Here is a 14,370-nt window from a genome sequence, read left to right on the forward strand (position 1 = left end):
CAAAACAGTACTGTCTATGTAAAAAAACTCCAAAACATAACAAACAAAAAACCAAAATCAAAAAGGGCAGTTCTTGCATAACAGCATACCTTCAGAACCAGCAGATCCATGGACTACATAAGAAATAAATCCTGCAAAAGCTCTCCTTCCCTCACAGTCACTCTGGGTGACAAAGGACAGCACCATGTCCCTGTTGCTGTCTCCCCTGCTAGTCAGATGCTGGTCTACTGTGGGGTCCCACCAGACTCTTCTAGCAGCAGTCCAGGGTGAGAACAACCCTGGCAGTCTGTGTGCTGAGCAGGGGCCTCAGTACTGCTCCTCACTTTAAGACACTCCATCTTCCAATCCACTTCCAATTTTAATTTATCCAAGAATTAGACCTCTTACAGATTGATTACTAGCTCCAGGCACCTGATAAGTCATGACAAAATTAAATTCACAGTCTAGTACAGTTTATTAGCAGGTTACTGAGCTGTTAGAAGGAAACAACCTCACTCCTCTCCCAATGCCTTCCTCCCATGCTTCACACCACTCACACAACAAGGCACCTGTACAACATGGAGAATAATGTCTACACAAAGCCTGCAAAGTCCAAAGAAGACTGACCTGCACATTGACACCTTATGTCACTTTGTGTGGAAGGACCAGATTCAGATCTTGCAATGTCTGCAGATTTGTACAGCAACACACTGCTAACATTCTGTCTCCTTCTTTACAGAAATTGCACTTACCCACAACTGTGTATTTGTACTGCATGTTCCTGTAAAACACCTAACTGGAAAATAAACCTACAGTGTGGATTTATCTACCTGCATTATGTATTCTCTTTCCAAGCAAAACTCAACATGGAATCAAATTCTGTCAGCTGCTCATCACTTAATATGAAAAAGATTACAAGGGAAAAGTTAAATCATAAATGCACAAGGACCTTCTCCCTAACTGGTGCACTATCTCACACAATAAAATGAATAATTTAACTATCTGAAACTTCACATGTTCAGGGTGCTGCAAGTAGACCAGTGGCATTTTCACTTCAAATTTACATAGTCTTTAGTCAGTATACTTAATCTGCATTTCTAACACCTGCTTCAGTCAGCTGTGAAATGCAATGTTATCTATAAAATTTTCTTTCATCTTTGTACTGCCCATCCAACAAAAAAAATTATGATATTGGATAATAATTTGACTTTTAAAAGGATATGAAACTGCTTGAAAGACACGCTCATATATTTGACATTCCATTTTATTAAAAGGTTTGAGTTTTTCAAAAACCCTTTCCCATTATTCATGTTATCTAATTCTATGTAATATAGTTCTCTTCCAAATAGTTAATGTTTGCTTTCCATATAGTAGTAAAAATGTGGTTAAGAAAGCAGACTACAACTAAGCAATGAGGCATAGCAAGGTGTGCATTTTCAGACTATGCGAGCTTGCCTCAAATGCACCAGAAGGAAGAAGCCAGAATGACTTTTCCACTCAGATGGGCATCAATGCTGGCACCTGTAGCTACCACAGTACAAGGGTATGTGGAAAGGGTAGGCAGAGGGGGTGAAACCACATGCAGCTTTCATCCAGCAAGTTTATGTGAGGCAAAAAGCTGTTCCCAATCATGCACAGTCTTAGCCAAATTAAACACTTGATACCAATAAATATATCCAAGGAAAGTGTCCCATGTTGAGCTTTCAGTACACTGGCTGAAAGACAGAAGATAATATGAAAAACCTATCTTCATAAATCAATGGGCAAAATTTTCTATCTGACACGATCACCTAATTTAGATACAAGTATAAATAATTCTTTTTCTTGCAAAGCAAAAAATGACAAGTTTTCCATAGTTTCACCCTTTGTAGAGCAAACTGAGTTTGTCATAGATAAATTCAGATGTTCATCTAGTCTGATCTTCCACCAGCTCTCCTTTACAGCACATAAACATCCTTGCAACAAGTTACGCTGGAGCAACCAAGAAGGTACCATCAGAAAATAATTTAGGAAAGGAATTTTGTCATACAATCTTTTTTCAGGAAGTAGAAACAACAAATACAATAATTGACTTATCATGTAGGAAAGTAATCTGGAGGAGAATTGGGTGGAGAATTGGAATGAAGGTGGAGGAAACAAGATGCTGGGAAGTGCATTTGCTCACATGCCATGCCCAAAAGGTGATAAACTGTATAAACAAACCTGAACCTCATTACCTCCAAGATGGTTTGGATGTTGCTGGGCTGGTGTTTTGGAGTGTTATTTTTTTGTTGGGCATTTATGTTTGTTTGTTGTTTTGTTTTGTTTTGTTTTTTTTACAAGAAGTTAAAATGAAAACTCTATGCCACTGACAGAACAGTGTTAAAAAAGCCAAATAATGACAGATCCTGAACTAAAACAGTTCCCTCCCTCCTCCACAATCACCAGTCTTTTCAAGTGTGTGCCATTAAGGATGAAAGCTGAAGATTGTTTTGATACCTACAAAGAAGATAAGGCAAAATAATAATGAAAGGAGCCTTTCCACAACAACACAAGTACAGCTATTAAAAAAACCCCATGAACTACTCCTGGCTCATACTGAAGGTCATGATTTTTTCCCAAAACTGACTTTTAAAAGCCCACAATGAAGAGCAAACACAATTTCCAAAGGAAGCTCCAGTTTCATAACCATGCCTTGCTTGCTAGTTGAGCTAAAGACTTTGCGAGAGCTTTTGACCTAACCTCTGGCACCTCCACTAAGACAGTATTTGTCACCCTGACAGCAAGGGGAATGATTTCCAGCCCCTCAACTTAGAGTAATAATGACATCAGTCTTGTTTTCACCCCTAGAGACTGAGGACTGCCGAGTTTTAAACAGGCACTGTTCAGCCAGATAGAGAAGAACTACAGCAAAAAAAAATCCAGGCAGAGGTTTAACCTGTTCTGGACCAAAAAGCTGAATAAATTAATGTGTTTTGGAAATTTTCCTTCCATAAAGAGTTAACTAAAGGTAAAAGAAGGTTTGTATAGAACAATGCAGCACTGGTACTGCTGTTTGTACTACATGCTAGAACTCAACTCTTGCTAGCTACTGAATCCATGTTTGGTGGCCAGAGAAGGAAAAAGAGCTCCATGCTCCCTGATGGATCAGTGGAGGTGACTGCTCAGCACACCAGCTCATGTTTTACAGCACACACACACAGAGCTGCTGGGTGAAACAACTCCTTGCAGCAGCACTAGTTCAAAGTCCTAATCAAGCACAAAACAGAGGCTTAAATATCCCTATTCTCAAGGAAAGGATGATTTCTCTTCACTCCCTCTCACCCCACACATACTTTTCTTATGCAGGTGACTAAAAACTGCAGCACAGAGAAAAGAACATTGCTCCATTTCAATCAGAAGCTAAAACTTTGGGGGAGAACATTAACAGCAGATTCTAAAAACATTTTCATTTCCTTTTGATGAATTTTTTAAAAGTGAGGGAGAAAATTATATATTTTGTGCATTTCCAAATCTGTCTGCAGGGAACATTTACCCTTAAATCAGGCCAAATGACTACATGTTTGTGTACAACCACAGCCCTAGAGGAATGCAGAGGAATGCTTCTTCTAGTATTAAAAGATACTAGAGAGGGCAAAATAAAAACCAAATTGTCTTCCAGAGTGCCTTCCTTCTCAATTTCTACTTGATGCACCAAACTGCCTAACATAAAGAACCAATAAATTCAAACATATGGTTCTCACAGACACAACTAAATTCTTGCAAGAATTTCAAATCTCTTGCTTTATGAATAAACTGTTCAAAGTTTTGTAGTGTACATTTTCACATTTTTTTTAAAAAGAATACACACATTTCTCCAAGTAGTTGTCAGAGGCAAATAAAGCAGCTTTTCAATGCAAACATTTTTTAAAACTAATTTTAAATTATATGGCACTGTTCCATGATATAAAGTTCAGTGACTTAATTAGAAGTCAGACACCTTGATCTTACTTTGATATTTCTTTCTGTTAATTTCACTTTATTTTGGAGTGAAAAATAGGAAACCATTCTAATACAGAAGACAAGAAAACATCACAAACTAAACCCAGGACCTTTCAATTATACACAATTTCAACCCTGGGACATTTGTTTTTATTTGTGGTTTTTGGTTTTTTTTTTCCTTTCACGTTCTAACCAATGACTATAGTAGGCAAAACCAGAAAAAAACCAGCCCAAAACAAGAAGATTCTTTTTACAAAAATGTGATATTTTCATACCAGAGGGGACAATGAAAAATTGCTAATTATGACATAAGTAATAATTGCTAATTATGACGTAAGTAATCTTAGACAAACTGATGGTATGCTAAAACTGTATCAGCACAGATTTGATTTACATACTAATCCAAGCAATCACCTGATTATATAATATTAAACACATATATTTCCGTCTCTAGATGTTCTCCAAATAGTAGTTTCCAAAGAGAGGCACTCTTGTTTCTCTAATTCATTAGCTTCCACTTCAAATGGAATCAAGCTTATTGTAAATTTCCATCAGATTTGATTTACATACTAATCCAAGCAATCACCTGATTATATAATATTAATATATAATATTAAACACATATATTTCCGTCTCTAGATGTTCTCCAAATAGTAGTTTCCAAAGAGAGGCACTCTTGTTTCTCTAATTCATTAGCTTCCACTTCAAATGGAATCAAGCTTATTGTAAATTTCCATTAAAAATGTTGACAGTGGTGATGATCGCACCACAGTGACAGAGATATTTCATTTTCCCCACGCTATGTGATCAGAAGAAATATGCCAGATCACAAAGTTTAAGATACTTTGAGCGTCCAGTCTTGGCTACAGAACCTTCTCACCCTTCTACCTTGCAATTCCTCAAGTGACAATTGGACTGGAAGAGTGACGCTGCTTCAACTCTCACACTACCTTTCCAAAGCACAACAAACACCTTGAGTTCTGCCTCTGAATTTTCTCCAGAAACATCCACTTTTGCTGTTTGTTTCACTAACTCAAGAAATGCTACTGACACAAATACCCTCAGTTCTCTCTTTTCCTAAAATCCTAATCCATGGAAACAGTAATGATGGGGGCAGGATTCAACCTTCTGTCTCAAAAGCCATCACTGAGTACCATGCCTAGCAGGTACACTAGATGAGGTTTCTGACCAAAAAAAGTAGGTGCAAGGAAAAAAAAAAAATCCTACCTGTCAGCTGTCGTATGAGGAAGTGGGAGAAGCAGAATATTTATCTTTAGAAAGGTAGCAGTGGCTTATTTTTTGGCCTCAAAGATAACACAAAGAGATGTATTTAATGGCCTACTTAATGCTGTCTTTAAACAAACTTTTTTTTGGCAGAACTGACTGCTTGAGTCCCATAAGACCAAGCAGATGAATTAAATGATCAGTAGCAAAAGCTAATGGGAAAACTGAGAAAGCCCTGAGACAAGCTACAGCCCACATAATTTCTACACATTTGACAGCTAATGGTTTCAATTTTTGTTATTAGGTAGATTTCAAGGCATTTTCCTCTTGACCACTGTAAAAAAAAAAAAAAAAAAACGACCAAAAAACCAGGGACTAATCATTGGCCTTCTAGAGGACAGTCTTTTTTGAGACCTTGCCAGCACATTTTCTTTCCTCTCGGTTACTGTTACCTACCCTCCTTCTCTGCAACATATCAAAGATATGTTACCAGCAGTGTTATTTGTTAACTGGTTCTCCGAGCTGGCTGGCTCTGCAAATCCCTACTGACTTAAATCTCTTTTCAGACCAGCTGTGTCATGAGTGAGACCACACAGTGGGTGTTACGATACCCACATTTCCAGTTATCCCTCTACCCAATTTCTCTCAATCCCTTGGAAGCAAGATCCCATTTACTCCTTTTGGAAGACTGCACCTTTATACTTTTAAATTTTTTTTAAAGGAGTTCAGCATTAGTCATAGACAGGCAGATTTTTTTATTATTGTTTTATTTAGTAAAAAAATCTACAGCTCATTCTATCTGATAACCACTCTGTCAGTTTGGCTTTGGGAGGGAGAGAGATGATCAATAAAGGAATACTGGAATGGGTGCACATGCCCAGCAATCCCTGAAAATAATAATGTATGTCTTCAAGCCTGTGCTAAAGGGTGTCTTCCATAGGAAGCTTTGTTATTCTCCCTTGCTTGCACCAAAATAGTACAAACAAACTCAAGTTTAGGTATTCATCTGAGCATACTGTACCCTGGAAGTCTGAGTGCCTGGTGAGAGTGAAGGCCTACACACTTTGAGAAATTACTTGGCAAACAAGGAAACAGCCAATGATGCCCAGGCTTACTTTGAGATTTCAGCTCCAGCTAGCAGAAATCAAAATTAGGATATTAAACAACAACAAGAGATCTGAGCATCAACCATGAAATAAGTTACAGTAAAGCAACATAAGTGGCTCCCAAGATTAAATTCCATGGAATACCAGATTTTCCTGCCTGGTCCATACTATCTGGCCCAAACACTCACTGCTGCAGAGATCTGCCATCCCCTTCCACTCATGCAAAAAACAATCCTTCAAGGATAAGATGCCTTCCCTAGTGGCTGATTAAGAGGGAGAACTTGCTCAGGACTTGGAGAACTACCCCGATCAAATTCGGAGCACAGACCAGCAGCACCTCTGTACTGCTCACAGAGCAAGAGGAGACCACTTCTGAGAGTGCAGTGGTTCTCCATAAAGCAGCTCCACTTTGAAATTAAACAGGACTGAATCTAGAATTCAGCACCTGTTGTGAACAGACTTCCTGGCAAGATTTCCTTGTAAACAGCTAGCAGAGTAAAAAGGGAATCCCAGATGACTGCTCTGCCCCTTTTCATACTGCAAAGACACAATTAAGATGGAACAAAGGGATATACAAACATGAGTCTGATTTTAGGAAAATATTTACAATGTTTATACTAGAAATGCTTAAGACAGATAAGGATCTATTTATCCTAAAAATAACTAAGATTTAACAAGTGATAGTAAAAAAGCCCCAGATAAACCTAAACCATTCAACATCCATTAAGGTAAAATAAAATAAATAATTTCAGTCAATTGGTTATTTCCATATGGTTGGATTTCTTTAAATGGTAATGAAATCATTGCTAAAAAATCCATTGTTATTAAAATAAAAAAGTTGGCTCAGCCTACCAAAATTAGATTTGTAAGTTGCTGGTCATTCCCATAATTAAATCTGTGTCACAAATTTGCAAGAAAAATGGACACTATGACTAATGCATTTACTTGCAGCACTAGTGCTGTCAGGCTGTGTAAATCATTATGCCTGCTAAAGCAGACTAGATAAGAATTCCATACATTTTCATTAACCAACTAAGCTTTGGGTGTATGTGAGAAGCTAACTTTATTCTCTGCTAGCTTTAGCTTGCATTTGGAAGACAATGTAAACAAAAACACTAACCTTGATTTGATGAGCCATGTGGAGGCTACAAAAATTATTTGAGCTTTTTGAACAGCATGAACCAGCTCTGTCCCCTCTGAGAGATGGTCAGATAACAGAAAAAACCCACACATATTTAGTTTGGACAAAGAATGATGGGTACCTGACATGTGTCTCATTTCATCTATTATGTTTCAACAGAGAAAGAAAAACTAATCCAAGACAGCACTGAGGAAGTCTTAAACAAGGCTTTGCTGTTTGCTCAGGAGTCCAGCGGTCACCAGAGCAGAGTCCCCAGAATATTCTATTTTCCTCTTGACTTCCTGTCACCACAGGCCTTCAGATCTCAGTTTCAGTTCTTTGCTGAAGGTGAAGCTGATGGCTGTTCCTTTCACACTAACTGTTCATAGAAGAACCAGCCTACACTGACTCAACCACAAACTGGATATTCTTACAGGATTCCCAGCACAGAGTCTCAAGCAGAAAGGAGATTCATGAGAGACAGAAAGATTGGACAAGACTGGTCCAGTCCAGCAGTGCAGAGCATTTTGTGAGGACACAGTGTTCTGGAAGTCCATGTCCCACACACAAGGCATTACATTGTCACTGCAAACTGAGTGCAGCTCTCAGCCAAACACGTCTCCAGTGCAGGAGCAGCCTCAGTGACAGGTGGACAAAGTCAAAGGATCTGAACCACTCAGCAAACACTACGGAACAACCATCAGTACAGCGTGTTTTGCAGCTTCCTGCCTATTGCTCTGTGATTTGTACATTTGCAAGTATTTGTCTTTTAGAAGCAGAATAGAAATGCTTAGGAAGCATGGCAATGCATACAACATTAAGAATTCCAGTAGACCTACACTTCACATTCCAGGCAATTTCTTCAGCCTTAAGGTGCAAAAGTATCCTATCCTCCAAGTGGAAGTGGCTACACAGTGCTTTCTATCTTAACATGTGCATGCAATCTTGGAATAACCAACCACTCTGTATGAGTAAAACCCTAGCAGATTATATTAAAATCCCATTAAGAGGAAAATCTGAAATCACTTCTTATGTTGCACAATTATTGTAAAGCAAACTGCTTAAATGAGGGGAGGAGATAATGATATTAACTACCCAGCTCAGAGCAATCCTCTGTGGTATGAGCCTAAATATTCTCTTGGCTGAAATTTATGTAAATTGAATTCATCTATCGCTAGTTATTACTAATCTAGCTATATAAAAACACTTTTCTGTAACAATTATTTTTTTCAAACACTGAGTTTTAATTAGACCTGAGACATTATTAAACTAAGTCAACAAAATAATGTAAATATGTAGTGTATCATTCCATGTACTTTTTGTCTGTATATTTATGGGAATACGGACTTTGGTGGAGTTAAAAAGGAATTACTTTGTGGTTGGCTGGCAGATTTTGTAAATGTCTTTACCAGTGAAAACACCCCCAGGTCCTTAATCTAAGTGCATTTCTGCTCATCAAGACATATTTGTCATTTCTACATCTTGTATACCACAAGATGTTCCATTTCATCTGAATAAGCTGATCTCAGTATCATTCTAACATTATAGCAAGTATTTCCCTGCAACCATTTTGTTCCACAACTTACTTTAATTTAACTTCTCAAGCACTATTTCCTAGTCTTAAGGAAAAAAAAAAACAAAAACAAAAACCAAAACCTGGTGGGGGCAGGAGAGTAATTAGCAGAGCACATCTTTCAGCCCTTTTAAATCAGCCTGTTTGACACTATCACGCACAGGCACTGGCCCACAGGGCATAGTCTGAAAAGAGAAAACACTGTCCTGGCTTTGTCACAAGCGCCACAACCTGCCCACGTGGTAAGGAAAGGAACATAAGAAAAACTTCAGCCTTGCTAAGGTCAGAGCCTTCTAAATAATCTCCAGAAAGTTTTGGTCACAAAGGTCTGTAACTCCATCTAAGCCTGTCCACATACCGCTCATCATTGGACACTCGTAAGAAAAATGCAGATGTGATTTAGATTCATCCTGAATTGAATACACAGGACATAGGTTCTCTGCCCATAGCCAAATCCATAAGTTAGGCACCAATATAAACTTATGGATTCCCAAAACCACTTCTACCAGGACCTTCCATTTTGTTCTCAGAAACAAGCAAATTATTTTTACAATTTATAGAACAGTTTTGACTTCAAACAAGTATATACACACACACTAAACACATAGGTATTTAATGCTTTTCCAGTTTTTCAACAGCAAACTTTCTTTGTAAGTGACCACATACTTACCAGCACACCATACCTGGAACAGCTCAATTCAAGGTCACGTAGACTCACACCACTGTGAAACCACTGCTAAACAACTCTGTCTGCTTACTACTGCACCTGGCCTACCATCACATGTCAATCACCAGGTTTATCCTATCAACTTCATAACTGGAAGAGTTTGTCAGAACAAAGCACTCAGTACACATATTTGTGATTTGCTTTGTCATACACATGTATTCCCTACATAATCATGACTTATGATTTGCTTTGTCATACACACATACACATGTATTCCCTACATAATCATGACTTCAAAGTAGAATTACCATAACAAATGTTTAAATATGTGGATATATTTGTAATTTAATAGTAACCAGTATCTTTGCCATGTTATTCTAAAAAAAAAAAAAAAAGTCAGCTGGTATTATGGTTTCATTCTAGCTGATCTTTAATATTTTTTGAAAAGTCTTTTCTGGGAACTTTGCAAGAGTAATGTCTACTGCAATGCTGCTCCAGCATTTGCAAAAAGACCTGAAGGGAACAAAAAGTGAAATGAGGTAATTACATGTAAGCAGAACTTACCAAGGATCATGAACTAAGACCAAAACCAAAATTAGGAGTATTACATGAAAACAAAAACTAACCCAGCTTCTTGAGCTCAGATTTCTTCAAAGAGCTGCAAACAGCTACTAGAAATTGAAAATATGTCTCTGCTGATTTACTAGGAGCCAGCATTGTAGTCAGATGCAGTGGAGCCTAAATTCTTACTTGAAGCCAAAAAGTATCTCCAAATAGCAGCTGAACTGAGCCTTTGGGTATTCACAGAAACCTCTTGAACTGAAAGCTGGAGACAGCAGGGAAACCAGGAGCTCGTGCCCAGTGACAAGAAAAATATCACACACATACATACACAGACTACAGAGTTTTTCCAACACTTCCACAGTTTGAGGCAGCCCCATGGATGAAGAATATTACAGGTAACAAAAAGGACAAGTACTTGGGAATTTTAAATATGTGAGAGGTTGTCCATACCCCAAAAAACTTATATCCATCTTCCTAACTTCAGCCTAGTCCCTCAAAAATGCAGCAGCACAACACAACTTCAAAATGCTATGTGACTTGGTGTCTTGCTCGTACAGTTCCATATACTTAAGATTCTAAAAGCCTTTTCATAAAATTTAAAAAAAAACCCTATGAATAAAAAGTGAGTTATTTCATGTGACTTTGTCTCTTGCTCGTACAGTTCCATATACTTGAGATTCTAAAAGCCAGCTTTTCATAAAATTAAAAAAAAACCCCATGAATAAAAAGTGAGTTATTTTGTACTCACAGTTTTTATTTGAATTTTTTAATTTGGATTCTTTTATCATTCATTCATTTTATACATCACAGTATAAAATTGGGACACAAGACTGGCATCATAAACACTTACTTCTGAACACGCATAAAGTACGAGCAAATTCAATTATTAGCTGCCTAAATAAACAATCAGTCAAAACATAAAATAATTTTTTACTTAACATTCATTAGTATCTCTCTAAGCGACACATCAGTAAAAGAAATCTGTTCTTCCTTTCTTCATAAATATATTTAGTGTTATTTACTGTGTCCTTTCCAAATGTTTGTAGACCATCAGGACCACAAATACTGCTTTCGCTTTTTAAAGAAACAGTTATATTTCCAGCTGGATTGATTGCTTTCCCATATCCAGCTATTTTAGTGGGTTCCTCAGAGACATCGAGTGGCTTCACTGACAGTAAAATATGCTAAACAAATGACAAGTCACTGAGTAAATTAGCATCTACTCTCTGATCAGCTGGGTCATGTTTTCTTTTCAAAATCCATGGCCTCTTGATAGAAAATAATGAGTATTTGATGGGCCTTATTAGAAAAATCAATATATTGATGCCCATGTCTGAAACATCTGCATAATAATAGATTCTGTTAACCCATTAAGGAGAAAATTAAGATGTGTTTACACATTATTAATTTACCATGAGCAGAGACAATTTATTCACTACCTTTCTCAAGAGTTTAACAAAAAGAAAAGAAATTGCAATATCCCTATTTAAGGGCACGGTGACATAAACTGAAAGATGATTCAAATTTTTGCCATTTGAATGGCAAAATTCCACCAACAATAATGTGAAAAAATCCAAACACACCAATGACACTGTTAAAAATGAGACTATTAAAGCACTTGTTATAAATCCTGTGTTACTTACCAAAAAACTTCCAAAAGCGGAATTAAATATAGCGGCTGCCTAGAATGAAAAAAAGGATAAATATCACCAATGGTGCAATAGCTACAGTGCAAGAACAAAATGTCCTTCCCCCACCCACCAAGCTATTAGATTCCCCAAATACACACGTACGCAGAGACCATTAGGCAGTTAGCCACTGCTTAAAAAATTGCCAGTCGCCTGTAACTTATGAAGAGTGATGGATTCTGGTTTATGCATTCATAAATAATGTGCTGAAAGGGACAAAAGCAGGAGGAGAAGAAAATCCTTGCTGATAGACTGAAAAGGAATATCCACAAGAACTAAGAATATTACACAGAAGCTTAGTCTCACTGCTCGTGCTCTAATTTGCCAGGAACATTTTCATATACTGACTTAGTAATTAAACTAAACGTTACCTGATTTAACTAAAATACTGCATTTTCATACACTTTTTAAAAATTTAATGAAATATTAGTCTGGTAAATAATCTATTTTAATAGTTCATCATAATAAAGTATTGACAGAGAGAATTTCCTGTAGCTTGACAAACAAATTTAAAATAGGAATAGCAAAAAACACAACAAAAAGAAATCCCACAATCTCCCATACTTCTGAGGCCAAAATGTCATTACTTTTCACTCCACAGTCTTTCAAAATAGGAAAATAAACAGTTTTGATAATGACTTAAGAAGTGCTTGTGCTTACCTAAATATCCAGGAAATATAAGATAGCAGTATTATTTCTTAATATGAACTCATTAAATTCCAGGAAGTTAAAACTTGAGTCTTGCATAGCTTTCCCCAATTACCAAGAAAGAAGAGAAACTCTTGTATGGCAGCCAGTCTGATGATGAAAAGCCACACAGCAAAGGTAAGAGGAAAGGGAGGAGGGAAATCTACCATTTACGTGCCGGTTTAGAGTCCAATTAATCACCCTGGACACTTCCACCCACAGATTAATAACAAGAGGCTGCTAGTGAGTTGAGCAAGTTTGAATAAAGTCCAAAATCAGGGTAGGAGCAGTAGCTGAACCTGCCTTCTGCTCCATAAGAGAATGCAATGAAAATGAATGGGTAATGAGATCCTTGGCTCTAGAGAGCTTAGCTTTCTTATTCAAGTTCATAATTAATTCAAAGCTTTGATAATTTCATTAGATTCCTCCTCTGCTGGCCCTATCAATAAAAGATGGCACTGGACCACAGCTCTTCAGTGGCCCAAATACAAAAACAAATGCAGATTGGGAAACCCTGGCTGACTTGCTCACTAACAGGGACAATGGCATATGGCACTCCATGTTGTGGAAGGAGCATCTGAATAGATACAGCTAAATAAAACATTACAGATGACAGTTGTAAACTACAGTAACATATTTTAACACCTCTTCCTCATCAGCATTTTTTTTAACATTAAAAAAAAAGAGGCACAAGTCCAAATAGCTGCTCTCGCCAGAGATCATAGCTGAAAGGAAGTGTGAGTAGTATAAACAATTCTTCAACAAGTGTGAATTAAATCAGAATTTTTTACTTGTATTTGAAACTGTGCAACTGATGCTTTCATGTAGCATGAAACACTATACTCATCCACACAAACACAGAACATGGCTACCAGTCCTGATTTGGGGATCATCTAGAGATATCACATTATTTTACTTAAAACAGGCTGCAATTACACTTTCAGTAGAAATTCTGTGTCTGGAAAGGTGTTAAGGAGCGATACTAGATGGTGGTATTTTGTCCATTATCAAACTTCTTTTATTCCTTCCTATTCCATCTGAAAGATATTTATTTTTTTCAAATAATCTCAAGCACATAACAGGGACTAAGACAACAACGCTGGATAAATTTCATGCTTCAGTTGTTTAGCCAGTCATGTGAAAAAGTCATAATTCACAACCAGTTCTGGAGTACACAAGTTTACAATTTTTAACTCCCTTTCTCTGAAGTGTCAGAAATTATCCAGAGCAGATGATTAAACACTCATTACAGGCAAAAGGAGAGGGAAAAAAACCAAACAAACAAACCAGGAAGACTGCATATTAAGATACAATCATCCAGATTATTTGCCTGAGTGAGGGATGTCAATTACTCTATCTGCAGTTTTCTATGTAAACATTTTCTCTGCAAAATAAAGTTAGAAGTAATTTCTTCTCATACTCACAAACCTGGGGCTTATATTTGTGATTCTGGTTCAGTTTAAACAAACTGGTAGTAAACTGAATCAACTGCCCCAGTTTGTAATTAAACATACCTAGTAGCATAACCCTGTAGAATTTAAACACTTTCGTGCTCCTTTCTATCAAAGGGATACATACCTCACAGGGCATTGTCAAAATTAATTCATTCCTTAAAAAGCACTCTGAAATCCTTAGAGAGATGATACAAATAAACATTAGTGCTGACACACGATACAGCCAGGCTCTTCATTTTCTATTTGAAACATTTATTAGTCACTATTAATGCATAATTTTTTTTTAGTGTTTGCTCTTTTTGTGCTTCGGCAGATATCAGACTGTCTGCAGCCAGTTTAAATGAAACA

At 37.2% G+C, this 14,370-nt stretch overlaps 1 protein-coding gene across 1 annotated transcript in view; it reads right to left on the reverse strand.

Moving 5' to 3' along the window:
* The window catches only part of SLC10A7 (solute carrier family 10 member 7), a 140,635-nt gene that overhangs the window by 82,470 nt on the left and 43,795 nt on the right, over positions 1-14,370 (reverse strand). Inside the window, exon 5 of the mRNA XM_041412199.1 lies at positions 11,837-11,875. Coding sequence (XP_041268133.1) covers positions 11,837-11,875 — 39 coding nt within the window. The remainder of the gene's footprint in view (positions 1-11,836; positions 11,876-14,370) is intronic.

This window comes from Onychostruthus taczanowskii, unplaced genomic scaffold (genome assembly GCF_017590055.1).
Source record: "Onychostruthus taczanowskii isolate IOZ18803 unplaced genomic scaffold, ASM1759005v1 scaffold38, whole genome shotgun sequence".
Lineage (NCBI taxonomy): Eukaryota > Metazoa > Chordata > Aves > Passeriformes > Passeridae > Onychostruthus > Onychostruthus taczanowskii.